The sequence below is a fragment of the Rutilus rutilus genome (genome assembly GCF_951802725.1).
Source record: "Rutilus rutilus genome assembly, chromosome: 15".
Taxonomy (NCBI): Eukaryota; Metazoa; Chordata; class Actinopteri; order Cypriniformes; family Leuciscidae; genus Rutilus; species Rutilus rutilus.
In genome coordinates, this window is record NC_140220.1 from 3,073,078 (window position 1) to 3,097,150 (window position 24,073).

Here is a 24,073-nt window from a genome sequence, read left to right on the forward strand (position 1 = left end):
ACTTTTCTTATATCTAATAATGTGCATTGATGAATTAAAGGCCTGAGAACGATAACTATGTTGGCGTCCACACCAGCGGACAATATCGTATAATATTAGGGGTGTAACGATACACTCATGTCACGATTCAATACTGAACTTACGATGCGATACTATTGCGATACTCCAATACATATGGTAAAACTGTTGATTTAAAAATGCTAAATTTGGTTTTGCATTGTGTGTGTAAGTGAATAGTCTTGGACTTGGTGCTGGAAACCCAAAGCACAGGACAATAGAGACACCAGAATAACAATATTCATGAAGCTGAAGCTGAAAATACAGAATTATTTTAGACGAATGCTTGCACTCTTTCACTGACTAGATATATTTAAAATAATTTACCACTTTTTACTGGTAACAGACATTTGGCATTATCAGGACCCACAAATATTCCCCCATTGCATTATTATACATTACATTCGACATTATATATAGTAGTTTAATGCAGTACTGACACTAAAACTCTGTAAACTTAAATTTTTTCATGCACAGTAATTTTCATTTTGGGTGAATTATACACAATACATATTGTTGCATTTTTGAATTGCGATATATTTTTTACACGATATATTGTTACACCCCTATATAATATACAATATATTTTGGAGATTTGACTTTCCCTTCTTGACTGTAAAAAAAAATATATTTTTTGGAAGTTGTAAATAAAGCAAAGATTACTTGAGTACGTTTTATACCATAATATTTCAGTCTTTCTGCTGCAAAATATGTTTAATTCAATGCGTTACTTGCCATTTCTTTAATTATTTGTGGAAATAGTTTCAAAGGAAATCCTGCAATAATTCATTATTCCAGCGGGACACGAATATCCCGCTGCTTTTTCCTGCATTGTCAGCATGCTTGTAAGATAACAAATATGCAATAATAAATCTCATTTTAATCTACTTTCCCCCAGAAGGACTGTTGTTTAAGGGTGACTTGGAGCCGGAAAGTGAGGATTACGAAACACTATATTATCAGCAATACATTAAAACACACTGTTATTTAAAGATAATTGAGAACATCAGCGTCTGACACTACCGTTTCAAAAGTTTAGGGTCATTTTTTTAAAAGAAATTAATACTTTTAATCATCAAGCATGCGTTAAATTAATCAAGAGTGACATATGTAATGTTACAAAGGATTTATATGTCAAATAAATGCTGTTGTTTTGAACTTTACATTCATCAAAGAATCCTGAAAAATTAAATGTATGCTGGTTTTCATTGATAAAAATCATAAATGTTTCTTGAGCAGCAAATCATCATACTAGAATGATTTCTGAAGGATCATGTGACTCTGAAGACTGGAGTAATGATGCTGAAAATACAGCTTAATTTTTATATATAAGAAAAATTTAAATTATAATTAAATTATAAATAAAAATTAATTATACACACATATATATGTAAATACAAATGTTTATTTTGGATGTGATTAATCGCGATTAATCGTTGTCCAGCACTAATTTGAACATATATTCACATAGAAAACACTTATTTTTTTCATGTTAAGTCTTTTACCCTAGACGGGGCGTAACAAAATAGTACAAATATTTTACTGTTTTTACTGCAATTGATCATAAAACTTATTTTGAAGCTGGCCACATACAGTTATGCAACGATTCAAATGGGACTTCAGTGATCTGACACTATATAGATTAAAATCTGATAAGCTTGAGTAACTTCAGCTAGTCTGGAGATGAATACATATATAATATATGAAACTCAACACAGAGGCAATGAAGGGTGTGTGTGAGATGGAGATCTGTAATGATATACGAGTAGATTGTGTGTGTGTGTGTGTGTGTGTGTGTGTATGTGTGTGTTGTTGTGTTATTTTCTAATTTTTAATGTGGCCAGCAGGTGTTGGTTCACGATTCTCATTGGAAACATGACACAGGCATGAAGCCAGCAGTCTTTCCCCAGCCGAGCGCTGTTAGTATGGGCCTGTTCATTAAAATCAGACCCAGCACACACACACACACACACACACACACAGAGTTTCCTGGAGCCGCTGAGTGAAATCATGCAGGGTGAGGTGATTCGGTTTGTGTTGGCATGAGAGCGGAACGAGACACAGTCCAGGCTGCAGTGTTGCGGGTGTAACCGCGTGGCAACAGCTGAAATTTATTATGCACTTATTATATTTTTGTAGGTTTTGTGGTCATTTATCACAAATGTACTCATAATTTTTACTTTTTTTTTTTTTTTTTTGCGCTGTTGGCTTTCACAAATGTTTGTGTTAAATTTTCATCAGTTTGGGATTTATGATTTAATTCCGCTGTGTGGAATCAGCTCTGATAAAAGTGTGTGTGATATTGGTGTTAACGCCAGATCAGAGTTTCTACATGCATTTACAGTAGGCTAATGCTCACGTCGTCCCTAAAAGGACAAATTAATGTGTAGAAATCTTTTTTGTGTGTGTGTGTGTCGAATTTGTCCATTTAGGGACTACTTTATAAAAAGTAATTCTTCATTGATGTAATTCCTTTTAATTCAAAAAGTGCTTGTATTTTTAAAGGTTTAGCCGTTTTAAATGGTCATGAACAGTAGTTTGACACACTCACCGGCCACTTTATTAGGAACACTTGCTAGTTCCGGTTTGGACCCGCTTTTGCCTTCAGAACTGCCTTAATTCTTCATGTCAGAGATTCAACAAAGTGCTGGAAACATTCCTCAGAGATTTTGCTCCATATTGTCATGATCACATCACACAGTTTCTGCAGATTTGTCGGATCTGAACATCCATGATGTGAATCTCTCGTTCCTCCACATCCCAAAGCTGATCTGGACTGAGATCTGGAGACTGTGGAGCCGTTTGAGTTTAGAGACTCACTGTCCTGATCAAGAAACCAGTCTGAGATGATTTGAGCTTTGTGACGTGTGTGTTATCCTGCTGGAAGTATCCATCAGAAGATGGTCATAAAGAGATGGACATGATCAGCAACAATACTCAGGTTTAAATGAAGCTCAGTTGGTACTAAGAGTCCTGAAGTGTGTCAAGAAACACCTGTTACAGCATTACAGACTGAACCGCTGATACAGGACAGGGTCATCCATGCTTTCATGTTGGTTTCACCAAATTCTGACCCGAACATCTGAATGACAGCAGAAATCCAGACTCATCAGACCAGGCAACGTTTCTCCAATCTTCTATAGTCCAGTTTTAGTGAGTCTGTGAATTATAGCCTCAGTTTTCTGTTCTCAGCTGACAGGAGTGACACCGGTGTGTTTTCACTGGAGATTTTCTCTTTTTCGGATCATTCTCTGTAAACCCTAGATGTTGTGTGTGAGAAATTCCAGTAGATCAGCAGTTTCTGAAACACTCAGACCAGCAACAAACATGCCACGTTCAAAGTCACTTAAATCACTGTCTTCCTCATTCTGACGCTCAGTTTGAACGTCTTGATCATTTCTACACGCCTAAATGCTTGAGTTGCTGCCGTGTGATTGGCTGATGAGATCACATCAAATGTTTTGGGGTCAGTAAGATTAATACTTTTATTCAGCAAGGATGCATTAAATTGATTAAAAGTGACAGTAAAGACATTTATAATGTTGCAAAAAGTTTCTTTTGAACTTTCTATTTCATAAAAAAATCCTGAGAAATAAAATGTATCACAGTTTCCACAGAGATATGAAGCAGCACAACTGTTTTCAACTTTGATAATAATCATAAATGTTTCTTGATCATCAAATCCTCATATTAGAGTGATTTCTGAAGGATCATGTGACACTGAAGACTGGAGTAATGATGCTGAACATTCAGCTTTGATCACAGGATATAAATTACAGCTTACAATATATTCGCATAGAAAACCGTATTAATATTTCACTATTTTACTGTTTTTAACTGTATTTTTGATCAAATAAACGCAGCCTTGGTGAGCAGAAGAGACTTCTTTCAAAAACATAATTATTCCATAATTAGCATTGATAGAATTGAACTTGTTTTGAAACCCGAAAGATTCTTTTTAGGGGGAAATCATTTATTTTGTCTAAATTGGATTGAGTTTGATATTGAGGTACAAAAATTGATTCTTAGCCTAAATGTTTACAACAAAATTAAAATCCTGCTAATACAGTCAGACTGCTGTTTCTTTTCATTTTGGCCTTGAGACATCGTGGCCCCTGATCCTCCTCGCTCTGGAATCTGAGGCCCCTAGAGAAATTTGACATCCACACTCCAAAGAGTGTGTGTGAGTCCAGAAGAAGTGTGTGACAGACGCACTCCTCCTCCTCCTCCTCCTCCTCGCTGTTTGCTGAGCCGCCGCCAGATCTCAGACTGACTCTGATGGCCGGCGCTGTGTTTGGGACGTTCCTCAAAGGAAGAGCCGAACAAACGCTGAAGTAGACGGACTCTCTGATCTCTCATCCTTCTCTCTATCAGTCTGTCTGTCTGCCTTTCTGTCTGTGGGTCTGTCTATCTATCTATCTATCTATCTATCTATCTATCTATCTATCTATCTATCTATCTGTCTATCTGTCTGTCTGTGGGTCTGTCTGTCTGTCTATCTATCTATCTATCTATCTATGTCTGTCTATCTCTCTATCTGTCTATCTTTCTGTCTGTCTGTCTGTCTGTGGATCTAAGTATCTATCTATCTGTCTGTCTGTCTGTCTGTCTGTCTGTGGATCTATCTATCTATCTATCTATCTGTCTGTCTGTCTGTCTGTCTGTCTGTCTGTCTGTCTGTGGATCTATCTATCTATCTATCTATCTGACTGTCTGTCTGTCTGTGGATCTATCTATCTATCTATCTATCTATCTATCTGTCTATCTATCTATCTGTCTGTCTGTCTGTCTGTGGATCTATCTATCTATCTGACTGTCTGTCTGTCTGTGGATCTATCTATCTATCTATCTATCTATCTATCTATCTATCTATCTATCTATCTATCTATCTATCTATCTATCTATCTATCTATCTATCTATCTATCTATCTATCTATCTCTCTATCTATCTATCTGTCTATCTATCTGTCTGTCTGTCTGTCTGTCTGTGGATCTATCTATCTATCTATCTATCTATCTATCTATCTGTCTGTCTGTCTGTCTGTCTATCTGTCTGTCTGTCTATCTCTCTATCTATCTATCTATCTGTCTATCTTTCTGTCTGTCTGTCTGTGGATCTATGTATCTATCTGTCTGTCTGTCTGTCTGTCTGTGGATCTATCTATCTATCTATCTATCTATCTATCTATCTGACTGTCTGTCTGTGGATCTATCTATCTATCTATCTATCTATCTATCTATCTATCTATCTATCTATCTATCTATCTATCTATCTATCTGTCTGTCTGTCTGTCTGTCTGTCTGTCTGTCTGTCTGTCTATCTCTCTATCTGTCTATCTGTCTATCTTTCTCTCTATCTTTCTCTCTATCTGTCTATCTTTCTGTCTGTCTGTGGATCTATCTATCTATCTATCTATCTATCTATCTATCTATCTATCTATCTATCTATCTATCTATCTTTCTCTCTATCTGTCTATCTATCTGTCTGTCTGTCTGTCTGTCTGTCTGTCTGTCTGTCTCGTATCTGTCTGTGGTTCTTTCTATCTTTCTGTCTATCTATCTATGTATCCATCTATCCATATTGCGCAAAATGTAGCTGAACGAAATGATCATTTGTCACACACAGAACAGGGCTGTTGCTCTCGTTCGCACCTGAGAGCCGTTGGGCAACACTTGTATGAGGAATGGAACACAGGAACCAGGAACACATGGAATCAGGAACACACTCCTATATTTCATTTCCAGCCAAAAGTCCCATCCCTCCCTGCTTTTATGGATCAACATTTTTGTAGCATAGAATAAAAGGCTGCATATGAATCAACTTGCGCCTGCCGCTGGATGCACTAATGCTTGCTGAACAACAAAGATTAATACAAATGCTTTGAGTAAATTAAACGCTACTGTCAATATACTTTTCTTATTAGATGTGTAAATATTTACTTAAGTCCTCAAGAGTTTCCAACTGTTTCTCTTTGATCTCCTCCATAATTTGGTCAGCATGTATTGATCTTTCTCCAGCGCAGTAAAACACATGTGGGACTCAGAGGGCCGGAGGAACTAGCCAGAAGAGATTTGGTCCCCTAGAGTTTCGGGAAAAACCTCAGACACATAAGAATTCACAGAGAAACTCGGACGATTCGGGGTTCAAGTTCTCGTTGAGGGTTGCAGATTAGGGATGAGCATGAGCACCTATGCACCAGTGCAGGTGTTCCCAAACATCAGTCAAACCCTTTATGTTTTGAATCACGATTTGAATCACGCTCAGAACGGGGCGAGTAGGACAATTGGTGCCGTGACCCGGATGGGAGTGAGTGAAACGTAGGCCAGTAAGAGCTGTGGATTTAAACCTCACTCCCCCGATCTGATGCTAGCGGCTGCGGTCTTTAGCAACGTCTTTGTTAGCGCACCCGCCTCCCATGCCAGAGATGCTGGTTCGAATCCCGCTCGGAACGGGGCGAGTAGGACCGGTTTCAATTGGTGCCGTGACCCGGATGGGAGTGATTTTTATTTTATTTTATTGGCTGTCTTGTCATCAGAAAAGCCCAAAAAAAAGAAAGAAAACCTGACAGTGGAGGACGAAGAGGACAGTATTTTTTTTTTATTTATGCACATCTTGGCATTTTTATGTGATATCCCAAAATGTGCATAAAAATAGGTGGATGGAAACATAGCTTATGATGCGCTATACGAGATAAAACAATCGATTGTTGCATCCTGACGCCCATTGTTGTTTACAAATCACCACGACACACTAAGTCAAACGGATTGTGTCAAAATATGGGCTGATATTGTGTTGTCTGAACCTGGCATTAGAAATTAGATATTAGATATTATTAGCATTAATATTTATTTGATGTACTTAGTTAATATTTCAATAATTTAACAACACATTTGCATGTTCGCGGTTCTCTGATGTCAGTTAATGGTCGCATAACATGCAAGTAAACAAATGCAAAGTATTTTGATTTGACTTTTATTTTAAATTATGTATATACAGGTCATATATTTTATATACATATATTTTGGAGTGTTGCATAATACTTAACTGATTTGAAACCATCTATATAGGCAGCAAAATGCATGAAATGGCAGAACTGAAACATGCACTAGACGTAATTCCAATCGATTCCAATGTAAAATAAGATCAAATATACTGCATCAATCAAACATACATACATAAAGTCCATCTGCACTTAATGGAATCTATTTTCATCAATACTTTTCCATGGTGAATCAAATATATCTATAGTTGTAATTTCTCTGACATCTTAAATTAATTGTTTTTCACTGAGCTCGTCGCAGTGCATTCTGGGATTGCCTTGGATATATTAAAGTTGCTAAAGTGCTTGTGGAATAGCTTTTGCATTTAGCATTTTTGATGCCTTGACAGACAGCTTGGAACAGAGCTTTAGACTCACTGATTATTGGTGTATATCTGATTTAAAAAAGTTATATTTTCCACTTGGAAAAGGTGGTATTAGCCAACTTTCAATATAAACTGACTTAAAAATAAACTGTTTTTGAAATGGAAGGTACTATCCAGGGCTCAGACTACAACATAACACACCCTTCCTCTGTGACCCTCAGCCTTCCGTGATTTTCTTTTCTCTTCCCTTCTTTTTTCCTTCTCTCCCGCTGTGTTGTTGGCTGACCTTGTCAGCTTTGATGAACTGCTGGCGATCGATCGAGGCTTGTCCCGGAGCGCTTTGATTATGGTTGATCCAGTTACAGTGCCCTCTTCTCTTTGAAGCTCAGCTGCTGGTGTTATTTCAGTGGAGCATCTTCACTCAGACCCTCATAGTCCTGCAGCTGAGCATGAACATGTGGAGGAGGGATGGCTGATGTGTGGCGCTCTGTTTCTCTTCATCTGTCTGTCCGTCCATCCATCAGTTCGTTCGTCCATCCATTCATCTTTTTGTTCGTTCTTTCGTCCATCTGTCCGTTCATCAGTCCGTCCATCTATCCATCCATCCATCTATCCATCCGTTCATTCGTCCATCCATCCATCCATCTATCCATCTGTCTGTCCATCCATCTGTCTATCCGTCTGTCTATTCATCCATCCCATCCATCCATCCATCTGTCTGTCCATCCATCTGTCTATCCGTCTGTCTATTCATCCATCCCATCCATCCATCCATCCATCTGTCTGTCTGTCCATCCATCCATCCATCAATCATAAAATGGGGGATGTGTCCGTTCATTCGTCCATCCATCTATCCATCTATCAATCTATCCATCCATCTATCAATCTATCCATCCATCTATCTATCTATCTATCTATCTATCTATCTATCTATCTATCTGTCTGTCTGTCTGTCTGTCCGTCCGTCCGTCCGTCCGTCCGTCCGTCCGTCCGTCCATCAATCATAAAATGGGGGATGTGAATGTGAAATATTGTAAATAAATGAAATCGTAGGTATATGCATCCTTTGTGAACTTTTCAGGCTTGTCTTGGAAACATCAGTTTCAGAAAATACAACTCCTGTAAAAATCACCACTCACATCCTGAATTTGCAGAACATATCATTGTTGTCAATTTACATCGGGAACGATTCCAAATATTTATCATAATATTAAATAATTTAATTTGTTGTAAGCTGCTGTAGGCTATTACAGGCTACATCACCTGAGTTAGTGTGTCTGTGGAACAAATGAAACCCAGTGTTTGTCCCTTAAATGGAGATCTGTGTTGGAGATTCATTTGAAGCTGATTTGTGCCTCGTATGTCACATTTACTGCATGTGTGCGACAATACTAGACCGCTTTATTATAATCAAAGCAGCTCCTTCGATGATTATAATGAGAGCGCTCTGATTGGCCAACGGACCGCTGACGTCAGGGACTCCGTCGCTCGCGCTGTAGGCTCTATGGACGGGGACGCGCGGCGTTGTAGTTTGTTTGTGTCGCGACGCGTAGATGGAGTGTTTGAACGCGCTCCGTTGTTCTCAGCAAACGCGTGATATAACTCGCTCCTTTCGAAAGGATTACCGCGTTTTATTGTGATTGAGGAATATTATTCTGTCTCCGCTCGTAAAACGGAAACTTATAAAGCAGAGTTCACGTTTGTTTACGGAGTTTCAGACGCCGTTTGTTTGGATGTTTGTGGCGCAAAAGTTTGTCGAGTCCAGAAGTAAATAACGCGGTTTGGAGACACAGTTTGGGGCTTGAGCAGAAGATAATGCGACTGGTAAAGATATCTGAACATAATATATGATTACATCTTAGCCTGTCTCACCAAAAGGCTCTTTTAAATCAGTTCTGAGTCTGAAAGGAATGGAAACCTGGGATCTGTCCTAATCTCTGTAAGTGACCAGAAAATTGTCTTTTATTTTTGTGTAACCGTTATGATTATCTATCTATCTATCTATCTATCTATCTATCTATCTATCTATCTATCTATCTATCTATCTATCTATCTATCTATACATACAGTATTTATTTTCCTTTCTCCTCTTCATGAGTTCTGTTGGGATGTTCTATGAATTACTGTCTTTTAGCTTAATTAAAGGAATGAAAGTGTGGTTTTTTTCAGGTTTCTGCTTGTCCTGCTCTTATCCTGTCAATTATGTTAAAAAGAAAATTATCTACAACTGTCTTGTGCGTGTTTTAGTGTTTAGTATTAATTTTTTTTTTTTTTTGGGGTGCTTATTCAATGTTGGTCGTCATGATGCAATTATAAACAGTATACAGTACCAGTCAAAAGTTTGGAAACATTACTATTTTTAATGTTTTTAAAGTTTAGAAGTCTCTTATGCTCATCAAGCTTGCATTTATGTGATAAAAAATACAGAAATATTGTTAAAATAATATATTCCTGTGATCAAAGCTGAATTTTCATCATCATTACTCCAGTCACATGATCCTTCAGAAAAAATGTCTAATATGCTGATTTGATACTCAATTATTATCAGTGTTGGAAACAGTTGTGCTGCTTAATATTTTTTGGGAACCTGTGATTCTTTTTTTCAGGATTCATAGATAAATAAAAAGTAAAAAAGAACAGCATTTATTCAAAATAAAAATATTTTTTAACAATATAAATCTTTACTATCACCCTTTATCAATTTAACACATCCTTGGTGAATAAAAGTATTAATTTCTTTCCAAAAAAAATGAAAGAAAAAATTTCTTGAACGGTTCTTCTACCGGTTCTTCTACCGGTAGTGTATATTGTTACAAAATATTTCTATGCTGTTCTTTTTTTAAACTTTTTATTCATCAAACAATCCTGAAAAAAAAGTATCACAGGTTATAAAAAATATTGTACATCACAACTGTTTTCAACATTGATAATAAATCAGCATATTAGAATGATTTCTGAAGGATCATGTGACTCTGAAGACTGGAGTAATGATGCGGAAAATTCAGCTTTGATCACAGGAATAAATAATATTTTAAAGTCTATTAAAATAAGAAAACCATTATTTTAAAGTTTTTCCCAATATTACAGGTTTTTTTCTGTATTTTTGATCAAATAAATGCAGGCTTGATGAGCATAAAATACTTATTTAAAAAAAAGTAATGTTTCCAAACTTTTGACTGGTACTGTATATCATTGCATTACATAACAAAATATCAACACACACACAGAAAAATGATTTTATTTTTAAGAATGATAGCACAAATACACATGTACTTGTATGATTTGGATTGATAAAACAATACATCAAGTGTTGAAAATGAAGACGGACAGTTTTGTGTCACTTTGTTGACAGTTAATGTGATGAATTACAGCTGTGACTCCTCACCTGTGTGAACTTGAGGAGAACCGACTTCATACATCCACTAAAGTCAGTGAGACTTCAAACACGATGGAAACTGTTTCAGATTCAGATCATTTTATTATATTATCTAATGCAAGGCATTCACACACTCATAAGTGTGACTTAAAGGCACAATATGTAATATTTTTTGATTGAAATATCCAAAAACCACTAGGACAGTGTTTATTTATTTTGTTGACTTGTGTACTTTATCCCAAATGTTTCCAGTAATGTTTAAATCCACAGAAATCATAAATTTTAACCAGTGTAACGTCACGTGTCATTGCGTCACCCGTCAATGATGTCATATCCACGTTATCCTCGATTTCCAGTTTTATTTTAACCATTGAAAAACCAAAGATCCTTTTTATATATATATATATATATATATGTATGTGTGTGTGTGTGTGTGTGTTTTATTAGACAGTTGAGCAACTGTTTGGATACTTTTATCGATAGAAAACGAATAATTTTTATAAAGCTCAACTCGTCTTATTGTGTGAATCTTGTTAACTTGTTATTTCCTTCAGCTGAGACATCATGGGTTTGAATTGCTTGAAATCACTTAAAAAAGGAAAATTATAATGAGAACACTATATATAATTGTGTGTTTGGGACATGGCTTTTAATGTTGAGACTATTGTTTTTGCAATCAGGCGCCCAAAACTTTTATAAAAATTTGGATTTAGATTTATCGGCCAATATATCGGTTATCGGCTTAAAGTCATAATTGCAAGATATAAAGTTGCAATTAGGGCTGGGCGATATGACGAAATATTTCGTCTTGACGATAGAAAATGTCTATCGTTTTATATAAGGCTCTATCGTTTACGCCACGATAAGGCGTTTTACGGCAGAATTAACCTCACGGCATGCCCATGCACGCTGCAATACATAAACAAACATGGAGGAAGACGGTAGTAGACGCGGTTCAGACCAGGGTAAGTTAATTCTCAACCAGATGACCAGCCAACCCAACCCGTTAGTAGCTCCACAACAGCGCGCATCTGTGCATTCATTCATTCATTCACACACACACACACACACACACACACACACACAGAGAGAGAAACGCGATTCATTTTTAAACTGTCTTTTTGCGTGTACAGACACTATTGCGATTAGAACAAAGCAAATATAGAACTGACCTATTCCTCAACCGGATCCGTTGCTCCTCGAAATGAAAACGAGGTGAACCTGAAAGTGAACATATCCAACTGATTGTGGGTGTTCACAGGTTTGCGTGGATCGCCTCAGATTATTTGCGTCTGAATAGCGCGCGCTCTCCGTAATTAAGATCAAAGTCAACAGAATATTTTGAATCTCTTTTGCACTTAAAAGAAAAAAAACCTATCGCGCCGGCGCGATTGTCGAACTCAGGGGGTTAAAAAATTGATTTTCGCCAAAAATCCTCTTTGGCTCTGCGGCTGCCATGGTAAACAACGTTAGCCTACCGGTGACTGAAGTCTCACGTCACGTGCGAGTCAAGAGCGAAGTGATTGATATGACCAGGCTACCGTAGCTATGGCTTGGATTCGTTAGCAAACATTGCCCCCCTGTGGTATTTGCATGTTACTATCACAAGCATAATGTTGTGGCCTGCCCAGAAAAACGGTTCTAATAATTATTTACCTCCGCCAACAGCGAGACCGGCCAATGTTAGAGACCCGGCCGGTAATGGAATACAGGCCAATATTAGAGGATTTACGGTAGACTATTCATGAACTGAATTAACAGAAAAATTGCTATATCGTTATGTATATCGTTATCGGGATATCAAATGAGCTATATCGGGATATGAAATTTTGGCCATATCGCCCAGCCCTAGTTGCAATTGTGTGTTAAAAAGTCAGAATTGTGAGAGATAAACTCGCAATTCTGTGGAAAAAAGTCAGTCTATTTTTCCTTTGAATTGGACTTTTTAACTCGCAATTGCGACTTTATATCTTGCGATTATGAGAAAATGTCAGAATCGCGAGAAACTCACAATTGCGAGAAAAAAAGTCATAATTGCGAGTTTATATTACGCAATTCTGACTTTATATTACGCAATTCTGACTTTATAACATGCAATTCTGACTTTAAACATGCAATTCTGACTTTGTCGCGCAATTCTGACTTTATATTACGCAATTCTGACTTTATAACATGCAATTCTGACTTTGTCACGCAATTCTGACTTTATATCACGCAATTCTGACTTTATATCACGCAATTCTGACTTTATAACATGCAATTCTGACTTTATATCACGCAATTCTGACTTTATAACATGCAATTCTGACTTTATAACACGCAATTCTGACTTTATAACACGCAATTCTGACTTTATATCACGCAATTCTGACTTTATAACACGCAATTCTGACTTTATATCACGCAATTCTGACTTTATATCACGCAATTCTGACTTTATATCACGCAATTCTGACTTTGTCGCCCAATTCTGACTTTATATCTCGCAATTCTGACTTTGTCACGCAATTCTGACTTTGTCACGCAATTCTGACTTTATATCACGCAATTCTGACTTTGTCGCCCAATTCTGACTTTATATCTCGCAATTCTGACTTTGTCGCCCAATTCTGACTTTATATCTCGCAATTCTGACTTTGTCGCCCAATTCTGACTTTATATCTCTCAATTCTGACTTTGTCACGCAATTCTGACTTTGTCACGCAATTCTGACTTTATATCACGCAATTCTGACTTTGTCGCCCAATTCTGACTTTATATCTCGCAATTCTGACTTTGTCACGCAATTCTGACTTTGTCACGCAATTCTGACTTTATATCACGCAATTCTGACTTTGTCGCCCAATTCTGACTTTATATCTCGCAATTCTGACTTTGTCACGCAATTCTGACTTTGTCACGCAATTCTGACTTTATATCACGCAATTCTGACTTTGTCGCCCAATTCTGACTTTATATCTCGCAATTCTGACTTTGTCGCCCAATTCTGACTTTATATCTCGCAATTCTGACTTTGTCACGCAATTCTGACTTTGTCACGCAATTCTGACTTTATATCTCGCAATTCTGACTTTGTCGCCCAATTCTGACTTTATATCTCGCAATTCTGACTTTGTCGCCCAATTCTGACTTTATATCTCGCAATTCTGACTTTGTCACGCAATTCTGACTTTGTCACGCAATTCTGACTTTATATCACGCAATTCTGACTTTGTCGCCCAATTCTGACTTTATATCTCGCAATTCTGACTTTGTCGCCCAATTCTGACTTTATATCTCGCAATTCTGACTTTGTCGCCCAATTCTGACTTTATATCTCGCAATTCTGACTTTGTCACGCAATTCTGACTTTGTCACGCAATTCTGACTTTATATCACGCAATTCTGACTTTGTCGCCCAATTCTGACTTTATATCTCGCAATTCTGACTTTGTCACGCAATTCTGACTTTGTCACGCAATTCTGACTTTGTCACGCAATTCTGACTTTATATCTCGCAATTCTGACTTTGTCGCCCAATTCTGACTTTATAACACGCAATTCTGACTTTATATCTCGCAATTCTGACTTTGTCACGCAATTCTGACTTTGTCACGCAATTCTGACTTTATATCTCGCAATTCTGACTTTGTCGCCCAATTCTGACTTCATATCACGCAATTCTGACTTTATATCTCGCAATTCTGACTTTATATCTCGCAATTCTGACTTTGTCACGCAATTCTGACTTTGTCACGCAATTCTGACTTTGTCACGCAATTCTGACTTTGTCACGCAATTCTGACTTTATATCTCGCAATTCTGACTTTGTCGCCCAATTCTGACTTCATATCACGCAATTCTGACTTTATATCTCGCAATTCTGAGAAATAGTCAGAATTGTGAGATATAAAGTCACAATTGTCTTTTAAACCGTTTTATTCTGTGGTGGAAACAAGTTTCCATAGGGTTATAAGTGTGTTCATTAATTTATTAGGGGTGGAATGGATCGCAGTTGATCCATGATCCGCATGGACCAGGCCACACGATTTGACACGCATGTGATTTATCCATCATAGAGTGAAAGTTTATCAATTGGAAGTGTTTTGTCTTGCCAGTTTACACATTCAGATGATTTTAAAACACACAAGTAGTGGCGAAAATGGTGACTCAGAGAGAGAGAGAGAGAGAGGCGCGTTTTAGACATCGCTCGAACACCGTATTTATTCCTCTTTCGCGTTTACTTGCGCTCAAATGGACAAATACGCACAAAATTATGTCAAAATTCCAGTCTTGGCCAGAATTCTCTCGTTTATGTCACAAGTGAACAGTTGAGAAAGAAACCGGATGTATATTCTGCCCATGCATTCGGTCTTAAAGTGACAGCAGCCTAATATTCCTACTGCATGTTGTCATTAATGTTAATAAAATAAAATACAGCTTTGACAAAGATGAACCTATTTAATTTCTACAGTGAACAAATAGTGTTATTTTACATATGTGTCCCTGGACCACAAAACCAGTCACATGTCGCACGGGTATATCTGAGGCAATAGCCAACAATACATTGTACGGGTCAAAATTATCGATTTTGCTTTTATGCCAAAAATCATTAGGATATTAAGTAAAGATCATGTTCCATGAAGATATTTAGTAAATTTCCTACCGTAAATATATAAAACATTTATTGTTGTGAGTGAATGCAGCACAATCATGAACATAAATGCACAACTTTAAAGGCGATTTTCTCAATGTTTAGATTTTTTTGGGATTTTCTGATAGTCGTATCTCTGCCAAATATTGTCCTATCCTAACAAACTATACATCAATGGAAAGCTTATTTATTCAGCTTTCAGATGATGTATAAATCTCAATTTAGTCCTACAGCTTGTAAAGTGTGAGTACCTGGAGAACCAGAGCAAAAAGCGTTCTGTGCACCCGTGATCATCGCTCTGAGCGTTCACCGTTCACACACACAGTGCTGCATCTGTTCTCCCTCCCTCGGGTTTCCCTTTTCAGAAAGCCCTCTCTATCTGCCTGCTTTTTAAATGGATGCGGTTCAACTGCGAACACAACCAGATTTGTTGGTGTGAGAAGGTATTTTGGACACTGTGTTTACAGCACACACACACACAGGACAGTCAGTGGGGAAACCTGCTCACCGCTGCATCAAATGAGATCTTTCATGCACTTATTTTGGATGCGCGTAGGGTCGTTTCTTGCGAAGTTTCGCCCTGAGGTTTGAGACGATCTTCAGTTTCCGATGGAGTTTTGCAGGTCTCCACCTGTCACGTAAGAGCGTGGGTGATTTACTTCACAGAAAGCGCTGACCATGGCGTCAGTGTGTGTGTGTGTGAGTCTGGGCAAAGTTCCAGTATCACAACTGTGCGTTTACCTGAGTTAATACGCTTGGGTCTTATTTTACTGTGATATGGATGGCGTGAACTTTAAAACATCCAATGCAACATTTAATATCGGCCCATGTCATTCCTCTGCAACAGTTTCCTGGCCATGGGGGCTGAAATTCAAGCATACCATGAAACGTAGACTCTCTGCTGTCTGTCCAATGTGTTTGAACCTGTTCTTTTCAATCAGACAGCGCCTTTGAAATTCACTTTGTTCACAAAGCCATTCTTCCTGATGTTCCTCTAGCGCTGGTAACGTAACCGAGAACCGGTTTGCTGTCTGAAGTGGTTCTTTTTTTCTTTTTCTTTTTTTAAATGCTGCAACCAAATGATTTCCCTGAGATTAATTTATAATAACAAACCACAATGTACTGGAACTATGAATCCCATTTAGTTTCTTCATAGACTTCAATCCTCCTGTAGAAACTACGTCAAGTGTTCTAGTTTCTTTTTTTTTTCTTTTTTTTAAATAGCGTAAAGCATGTTAATAAAATAATTATTCAATCTTTTAATTATTTAATAACATATAAATAATGCATGTTCTAATTTTCCAAACAATTAATTTTTTTGCTTTAAATCAAAGTTTGTAAAGTTGTGTTTCATCCCCTGATATGATTGTAAAGCGCTTTGGGTGTACAGTAGTACATATGAAAGCGCTATATAAATGCCCGATTCTATTCTTCTATTCTATTCTATTCTATTCATCTTGGAGTTGGTTGGTTTGGGTAAAGCTTTTTAATGAAGAACAAATAAAAAATAAATGAAAATATTTTCAGAATCAAGGCTGTCAAAAAGATTTGTGAACAACTGAGTCGATTCTTTTTAATGATTCAGTCTCGAACTCCTGAGTTATTGGTTTGAATCAATCTAATTGATTCTCATTAATGAATATGAGTTAATGAAAATGAGTTAATAACAGCAAAATATTTTAAGTGGAACCTAAATTATATTTCTTATGTTTTCACCAGCGTCATTATAGTAAAAAATAATGAAACCATAAAAAATCAAATTTATAAAAATTTATTTAAAAAAAACTTGAATTGAAATTAAATAAATTTGAACTAAAATAAATTGAAGAAAAAAAAAACGTACAATTTTTTTTTTTTTTTTTTTGAGGCAACATTTCTCATTTTCATTTAGTTAAATTTGATGCGCTAAAATATAAAATGTCAAAAAGATTTGTGAACAAGTGACTCTGAGTCGATTCTTTTTAATGATTCAGTCTCGAACTCCTGAGTTATTGGTTTGAATCAATCTAATGATTCACTCATTATGTGAATAATTAAAGAAATTGAATGATGAATAATAAATAATAAAATAAAGATTAATAAAAGCTAAAGACATTAAAAAAGTTAGTTACACTAAAAAGTCACTTAAATTGAGTAAACCTGTTGCCTTAATATTATTAAGTAAATAAACGTAATGCTTAATTGAAAAAAATAAGTTATGTGAACTTGACAATCAAATGTCAACCACATTACTTGATTTGATTAAGCATGACGTTTATTTACATAATAATTTTAAGGCAATGGGTTTCCTCTATTTTTTTAAGTTAAGTCTACTGATCACAGTGGTTATGGTGTGTGTATCTGTGCATGACTGACCGTGATTGTGTGTTTATCTGCAGATTCAGGAAGGATCATGGCCCTGAGCGAGGGCTTCCCCGACCTCCGACCCCTCAGCAACGGCGGATCCTCCACAGGTTTCCCTGCCACTAATGCCAATGAAGACCCGGACCAGGACCAGGGAGTGTCGGCGTCCACACACCCCGATGACCAGACCCGGTCGAGCCAGAACGGCGGACTCAAAGCCAACGGAAGCGCACGTCCATCTTCACCGAACTCCTCGTCCTCGTCACATGACTCTCAGAGGTTGGCCGTTCTGTTGCCCAACTCCCTGCCTCCCGCGTGTTGCGTTTACTGCTCGCCTCGGCCTGCCGTGTGCTGTAACGGGACCCCGCAGGACCTCGCTCTCTTCCAGAGTGCCCACATGGGCTCCTGCTGTGTGCAGGGCGTGCGCTGTTTCTGCATGCAGCATCACTGGCAGGAGCATCTCCAGAACCAGCCCAACATGGCCACACTGAGGTGAGCATCTCTTCTGCACTGCATTTGGGGAAAACTACTTTAAAAAAAAAAACTAAAAAACTTTTTATTACATTTTAACTTAACACATACATATACATTTCCATGTAACATAGAAGAAGAAAAGAAAAGAAAACATTGATATTCAATACCACCTCTTTTCTTAGTCTTTTATTAAAGGGGTGGTATAATGCCCTTTTCACAAGATGTAAAATAAGTCTTTGATGTCCCCAGAGTGTGTGTGTGAAGGTTTAGCTCAAAATATCCCACAGATATTTTTATATAGCATGTTAAAATTGTCACTTTTTGAGGGTGAGCAAAAACACACCGTTTTGTGTCTGTTCCTTTAAATGCAAATGAGCTGCTGCTCCCGGCACAGGGGGCGGAGCTACAACAGCTGCACTCAACACAGACATGCACTGAAAATTTCAAAAACGTTTAGCCTTTTATGTTCAAACTGGAGTCAGACAATGATGGAGAGACTCAAGAAGAAGTGACAACATGTAGAAGCAACAGGACATTTCTGAATGGTTAGTCGATGAGTTTATGTAGCTTATGTGTAGTTATCTTCTAGTCATTGATTAGCATATTCTGTCATGATAGTCTATAAATCGTGTTCTGGGGGCGGGGTTTATGTCAATTCTAGGGTTGGTGATGTCACTAACCCAGGAGGAATGTGGTGTAGTCTCTACCAGCCGTTTGTTGTAGTCCTTAAAAAGCAATTTCTTTAAAAGCAAATATCTCCCTTTGCTTTGAACTTTGAGCGTTGTAACTTTGCAGATGTTGTTTATGCTCAAACAGCAACATTACACACTAACTAAAGTTAGAAAAGTGAAATCATAATCAACCACTACTTTAACATCTTTCCAACTCCTCCAGTTTTTAAAAACGATCTGAAAGGTAATAAACTGTATATTTATCCCTTAAAAATATAAGTTATCTTTTCCATCGACATATTTGTTACCATTTCTTTTAGCCAAAGTCCTATACTTGGTGTGGAAAACAACTTATTACATAAAAACCAGATTATTGGTGTTCATCAGGGGTGTAACGGTACCCTCGTGCCACGATTCGATACATATCGCAAAACTGAACTCATGATATGATGTTATTGCGATTCTCCAAGACATATGGCGAAAAGTTAACACTTTTTTTTCTGTTTTTTACCGTTGATTAAAATGTTATTTTGGTTTTGCATTGTGTGTGTAAATGAATAGGCTTGGACTTAGTGCTGGAAACCCAAAGCACAGGACAATAGAGACACCAGAATAACAATATTCATGATTCTGAAGCTGAAAATACAGAATTCAAGAAACATTTCTGATTATTATCGCTGTTAAAAACAGTCACATTTTTGTGGAAGCAGTGATGCATTTTATTTTTCAGATTTCTTAAATGAATAGAACATTCAAAAGAACAGCATTTACTTGACATAAATCTTTTGTAACATTATAAATGTCTTTATTGTCACTTTTGATCAATTTAATGCGTCCTTGCTGAATAACACTTTTGAACTGTAGAGTAAAGGCGTGTGGAAGTAGGATTTAGGACACATAAAGATGTGCTTATTTACAGCTGTATTGGTCTGGACTTGATTGATGAGGCAGGTGGCTTTAGACAGTCAGAGATGAAGAAGGAATCATGGGTCTTTTGCACTGTAATCAACATCTTTTTGGTCTATTTCTGCTGGATTCATTTCGATTTCAATTTCGAAACACTTTATTTGTCCCCGAGGGGCAATTATCGAGGTAGAGTCACGTAAACAACATAAAAACATCATACATTAAATAAATAACACAATGTGCACGGAATACATATTAATTATAATCTACAAGTGGATACCTAAAAAACAAGTCCATGCCATGTATAAATGCTTAAATTGAGGATAATTGAGGATGATGCAGCCATGGTTCTCCATCAGCCTTCTGAACTCCGCACGTGTGCACATGTGGGCGATGCATCTGAGGTTTCCTGGATCTGATTTCTGTTTTTGAGCAGCTTATTGTGCTGTCGTGATGTTTGACTGGAAGCGCATGAGGAAGATCTGTGGAGGCTGGAAGCATTCTGAGCTTCATTTGCCCTCACATGGAGCCTAGGATGTAAATACTTTATTTTATTTTATTTGCTTGTTTAAAAAATACAGAAACATTACTATTTTTAATGTTTTAAATGTTAAAGTTCAAAATGTTTAGAAGTCTCTTATGCTCAGCAAGGCCGCATTTATTTGATAAAAAAATCTGAAAAAAACATTAATATTTTTTAATTATTATAATTTTTATTGTAATACACTTTAAAATATAATTTAGTCCTGTGATCAAAGCTGAATTTTTAGCATCATTACTTCAGTCTTCAGTGTCACATGATCCTTCAGAAATCATTCATATATGCTGATTTAATATCAATGTTTACTTATTTACTATTTATATATATTTTTAGGTTATATATATATATTTTTTACTTCTACTGACATTAAATCATGGCATATATATATACTCTGTGTGTGTGTGTGTGTGTGTGTGTGTGTGTGTGTGTGTGTGTGTGTGTGTGTGTGTGTGTGTATATATATATATATATACACATACATACATACACACACATACATACACACATATATACATACAAAAAAGCTTTTATGAACATTGGATATGGCGTAAATATATATATTTATAAATATATTATTTATAATATGTAAAAAATAATGTTATATCTGCCATTCAGTCATAATTATGTTTTAGCAATAGACACATTTATTTTTGAGCATGTTGAGATTATCAGCATCGCCGTTAACATCTCAAGCTGATACATTTGTCAAATAATAATAATAATAATAATTGCCCGTAACCTCAATGGTTTGGGCGAAACATATTGTGCCTCGCTAACTGTCAAAGTACCTGCAGATCTTCCAGGAATGAATGATGCAGCGAGACTGACGGCAGCGGATCTTCCCGAGGGAATGATTGATGGTTTTTGTTGACTGAGAAAGAGGGAGCTGACATGTAGCCATCTGGGGTCATGTCACATGTTTGACCCTTCCCGACACGCTTCATTTACCTGACCCGAGGTCCTGCCAGGTGCGACGCAGCGAGTGTGAGATCGGGATGTGCAAATGACGTTCAGTTTGTCAGATGTGTTCTGATTGGCTGATTTTGTCAGCGTTACCACTTTCACTGAGGACAGAAGCAGTGCTTAACGGGGGAAACTTGTCCTGTCGTGTCTGGTTAAGACTGCGTAAGTCAACAGATGCTTCAGTCTGCTATAGTTCAGCTCCTTTTCAGGAAGATGTTTAATCAACGTCAGAAACGGAAACTTTGATCAGTTCGTCCCGATGTTGAAAGAATCACATGAAGCTTCCAGGTCTTTGTTGCAGGACAGCCAGGCCTGGAAGATACTCACAAAACATACAGAGCTGTGTGTGTGTGTGTGTGTGTGACAGCTGCAAGCCCCGACCAGCCAGCTAGCCTGAAAATGATCTTTGTGTTCTCAATTTCACGGTGTCGTTTTGAGAAGCCTTTACATGTTATCAGGAACAACAACTGTTTAGCTCATGTCTCTCAATCTTCTGAACTTGCATTCTGAGTCGGACATCTGCATTTTATCTGATCACTGAATGCAAGCAAATTCTCAACTAGACTAAATGCATACGGAAATCATTCTGATATGCTAATTCGATGCTCAAAAAAACATTCATTCATTATTATCAATGTTGAAAACAGTTGTGGACAATTTTTTTTTTTTTTTTTCATGATTCTTTGATGAATAGAAAGTTATATTTCATTTATTTGAACTAGAATCTTCATCAAAGTGTTTTTTTACACAACTGTTTTCAGCATTGATAATAATCATAAATGTTTCTTGATCATCAAATCATCATATTATGCTGATTTCTGAAGGATCATGTGACACTGAAGACCGGAGTAATGATGCTGAAAATGCAGATTTGATCACAGGAATAAATTACTCTCAATATAATCACATAGAAAACAGTATTAATATTTCACAATTTTACTGTTTTTAACTATTTTTTAAATTGTAATAATATTTCACAATATTACAGTGATATACAATCAGTGAAATTGACAGATTAAACTGATTCGCAGATGAATTGAACTCTAAAATCATTAAAAAGGAAGTAATTGTGTTAGACTACTTAGTTACTTTTTACGTTAAAAGTTACTTTTTTTTACTTTTTCTCAAATCTCTAATTATCGCAACTATTACAAATATTACTGTTTTTGTTATTTTTTTTATTTTTTTTTTTTACATCTGCATCATTCTCAACTCAAGGTGTCAGATGTGCATTTCTAAGAGACAAAATGTAATATTAATTTGTGAAATGTTTGTCATGTTCTGATTATAAAACCACAATTTACTGGTTTCCACAGCTTTTACTAAAGAAATAATGATTTGAAATTTATTATTAAATTTAATATATTATTATCGATTTAATAATTATCGATATTGACTGACATGAAAATTTTTATTGCGATCTTTTTTTTTATTTTTATCCATATTGCCCAGCCCTACTCTCATACGAGTTACAAAACAACAATTATTACGTTAATACACGTATTGAAAGTGTTGTTCAGCAAACTCATCTTCAATATATCGTTATATAAAATTAATTTGTGTCCAGCCTTAGGCTACACTTCTTCTTTTGCTGTTTTTGGAAGTTGAGTTAAATGCTTAAATGCTTTATTAATGCTACATTTGTGTTTTGAATGTGTCACAGGCCTGGAAAAGATTTATACACAAACACGTGTTTAAGCGTTTAATCCCGAACCGGCCTCGCTTTAGCTCTAAAGTTTGCTCAGAAACGCATGCAGTCGAGCAGAACCAGGGTTTCCAAACCCCCTCGGTGCTCGTGATCCAGTCCACTTGCTTCAACATTACTTTTGGCAGCTCAATTGCACTTTAACACCAGCCAAAGGATGTTTTTTTTAGCGAAATGGTGCCATACGCATTTTTATTCCATTATCCAGTGTATGCATAAATGTCAAAGTTTTGGGTCTGGTTGCTGGAGCTATTAAAGCTACTTTTAAGAGGTCTTGTCAGGTTCTCTTCAATGTTAAGAGGTTTTGAGATCTTTGAATGTTGTTTTGCATTTAATGTGAGGTATGAGCTGCATGCAAACATGAATAAGCATGAATAAAACATTTTCTGTTGATGCATCTCAGGTCGTTTCGTGTCTAACTTGGTCCGGGTGCGTGAGGAACCCGTAGAGCCGGTGAAGATGCCCAGTGAAGATCAAAGCCCACCTGATCCCATAAACCATGATCAAAGACACGGAGCAAGCAGGACCCAGTCATAACCTCAAATTAGGCCGATGTCTAGCTTGCTTATTCTCGTTTACTAAACAGATTGAAGCCTGTAGAAGGGTGAGGGAACAGCTGGAATGCATTAAGTCGATCTGGGAGCGTCTTGTATTTGATGCTAACGCTACAGGTGCAGTTATTATTATCCCGATCAAAGAGAAGATCCTTGCAGCACTTGCCCTTGAACATTTGTGGTCCACTTCTAATAAATCGTGGCTTTATTCAAAAATGTTTCACAAGGAAACCGTCGCAGCACGTACAGTTTTCATCCTGGATGTGCAGTTTTAAGGCTCCACTTCAAGCGAAATCGAAGTAATAACTGGTGATTTTTATATCTAACTTAATCAGGCCAAAGCGAAGTTCTTGTGGAGTTTAAGGAGTTCAAACAGATGATCTCAATGAACACTGGAGATCTGCTTTATGGTAGAAAATGAAGTTGTAATTTTCATGTTTAAGTCCTGTTAAAGGCCCGTTCACACCGAGGACGATAACTATTA

General features: G+C 36.9%; 1 protein-coding gene across 2 annotated transcripts in view; it reads left to right on the forward strand.

Annotated features, from left to right (window-relative positions):
• disp1 (dispatched homolog 1) overlaps positions 1 to 24,073 on the forward strand; it is a 73,885-nt gene that overhangs the window by 32,567 nt on the left and 17,245 nt on the right. Inside the window, exons 1-2 of one of the 2 annotated variants that reach the window (XM_084432674.1) lie at positions 8,921 to 9,362; positions 17,811 to 18,267. In XM_084432674.1, the coding sequence (XP_084288800.1) occupies positions 17,825 to 18,267 (443 nt within the window). In that variant the 5' untranslated portion in view covers positions 8,921 to 9,362; positions 17,811 to 17,824. Of the gene's footprint in view, positions 1 to 8,920; positions 9,363 to 17,810; positions 18,268 to 24,073 lie in introns of those variants that run through there. The other variant, XM_084432675.1, reaches the window with a different exon arrangement.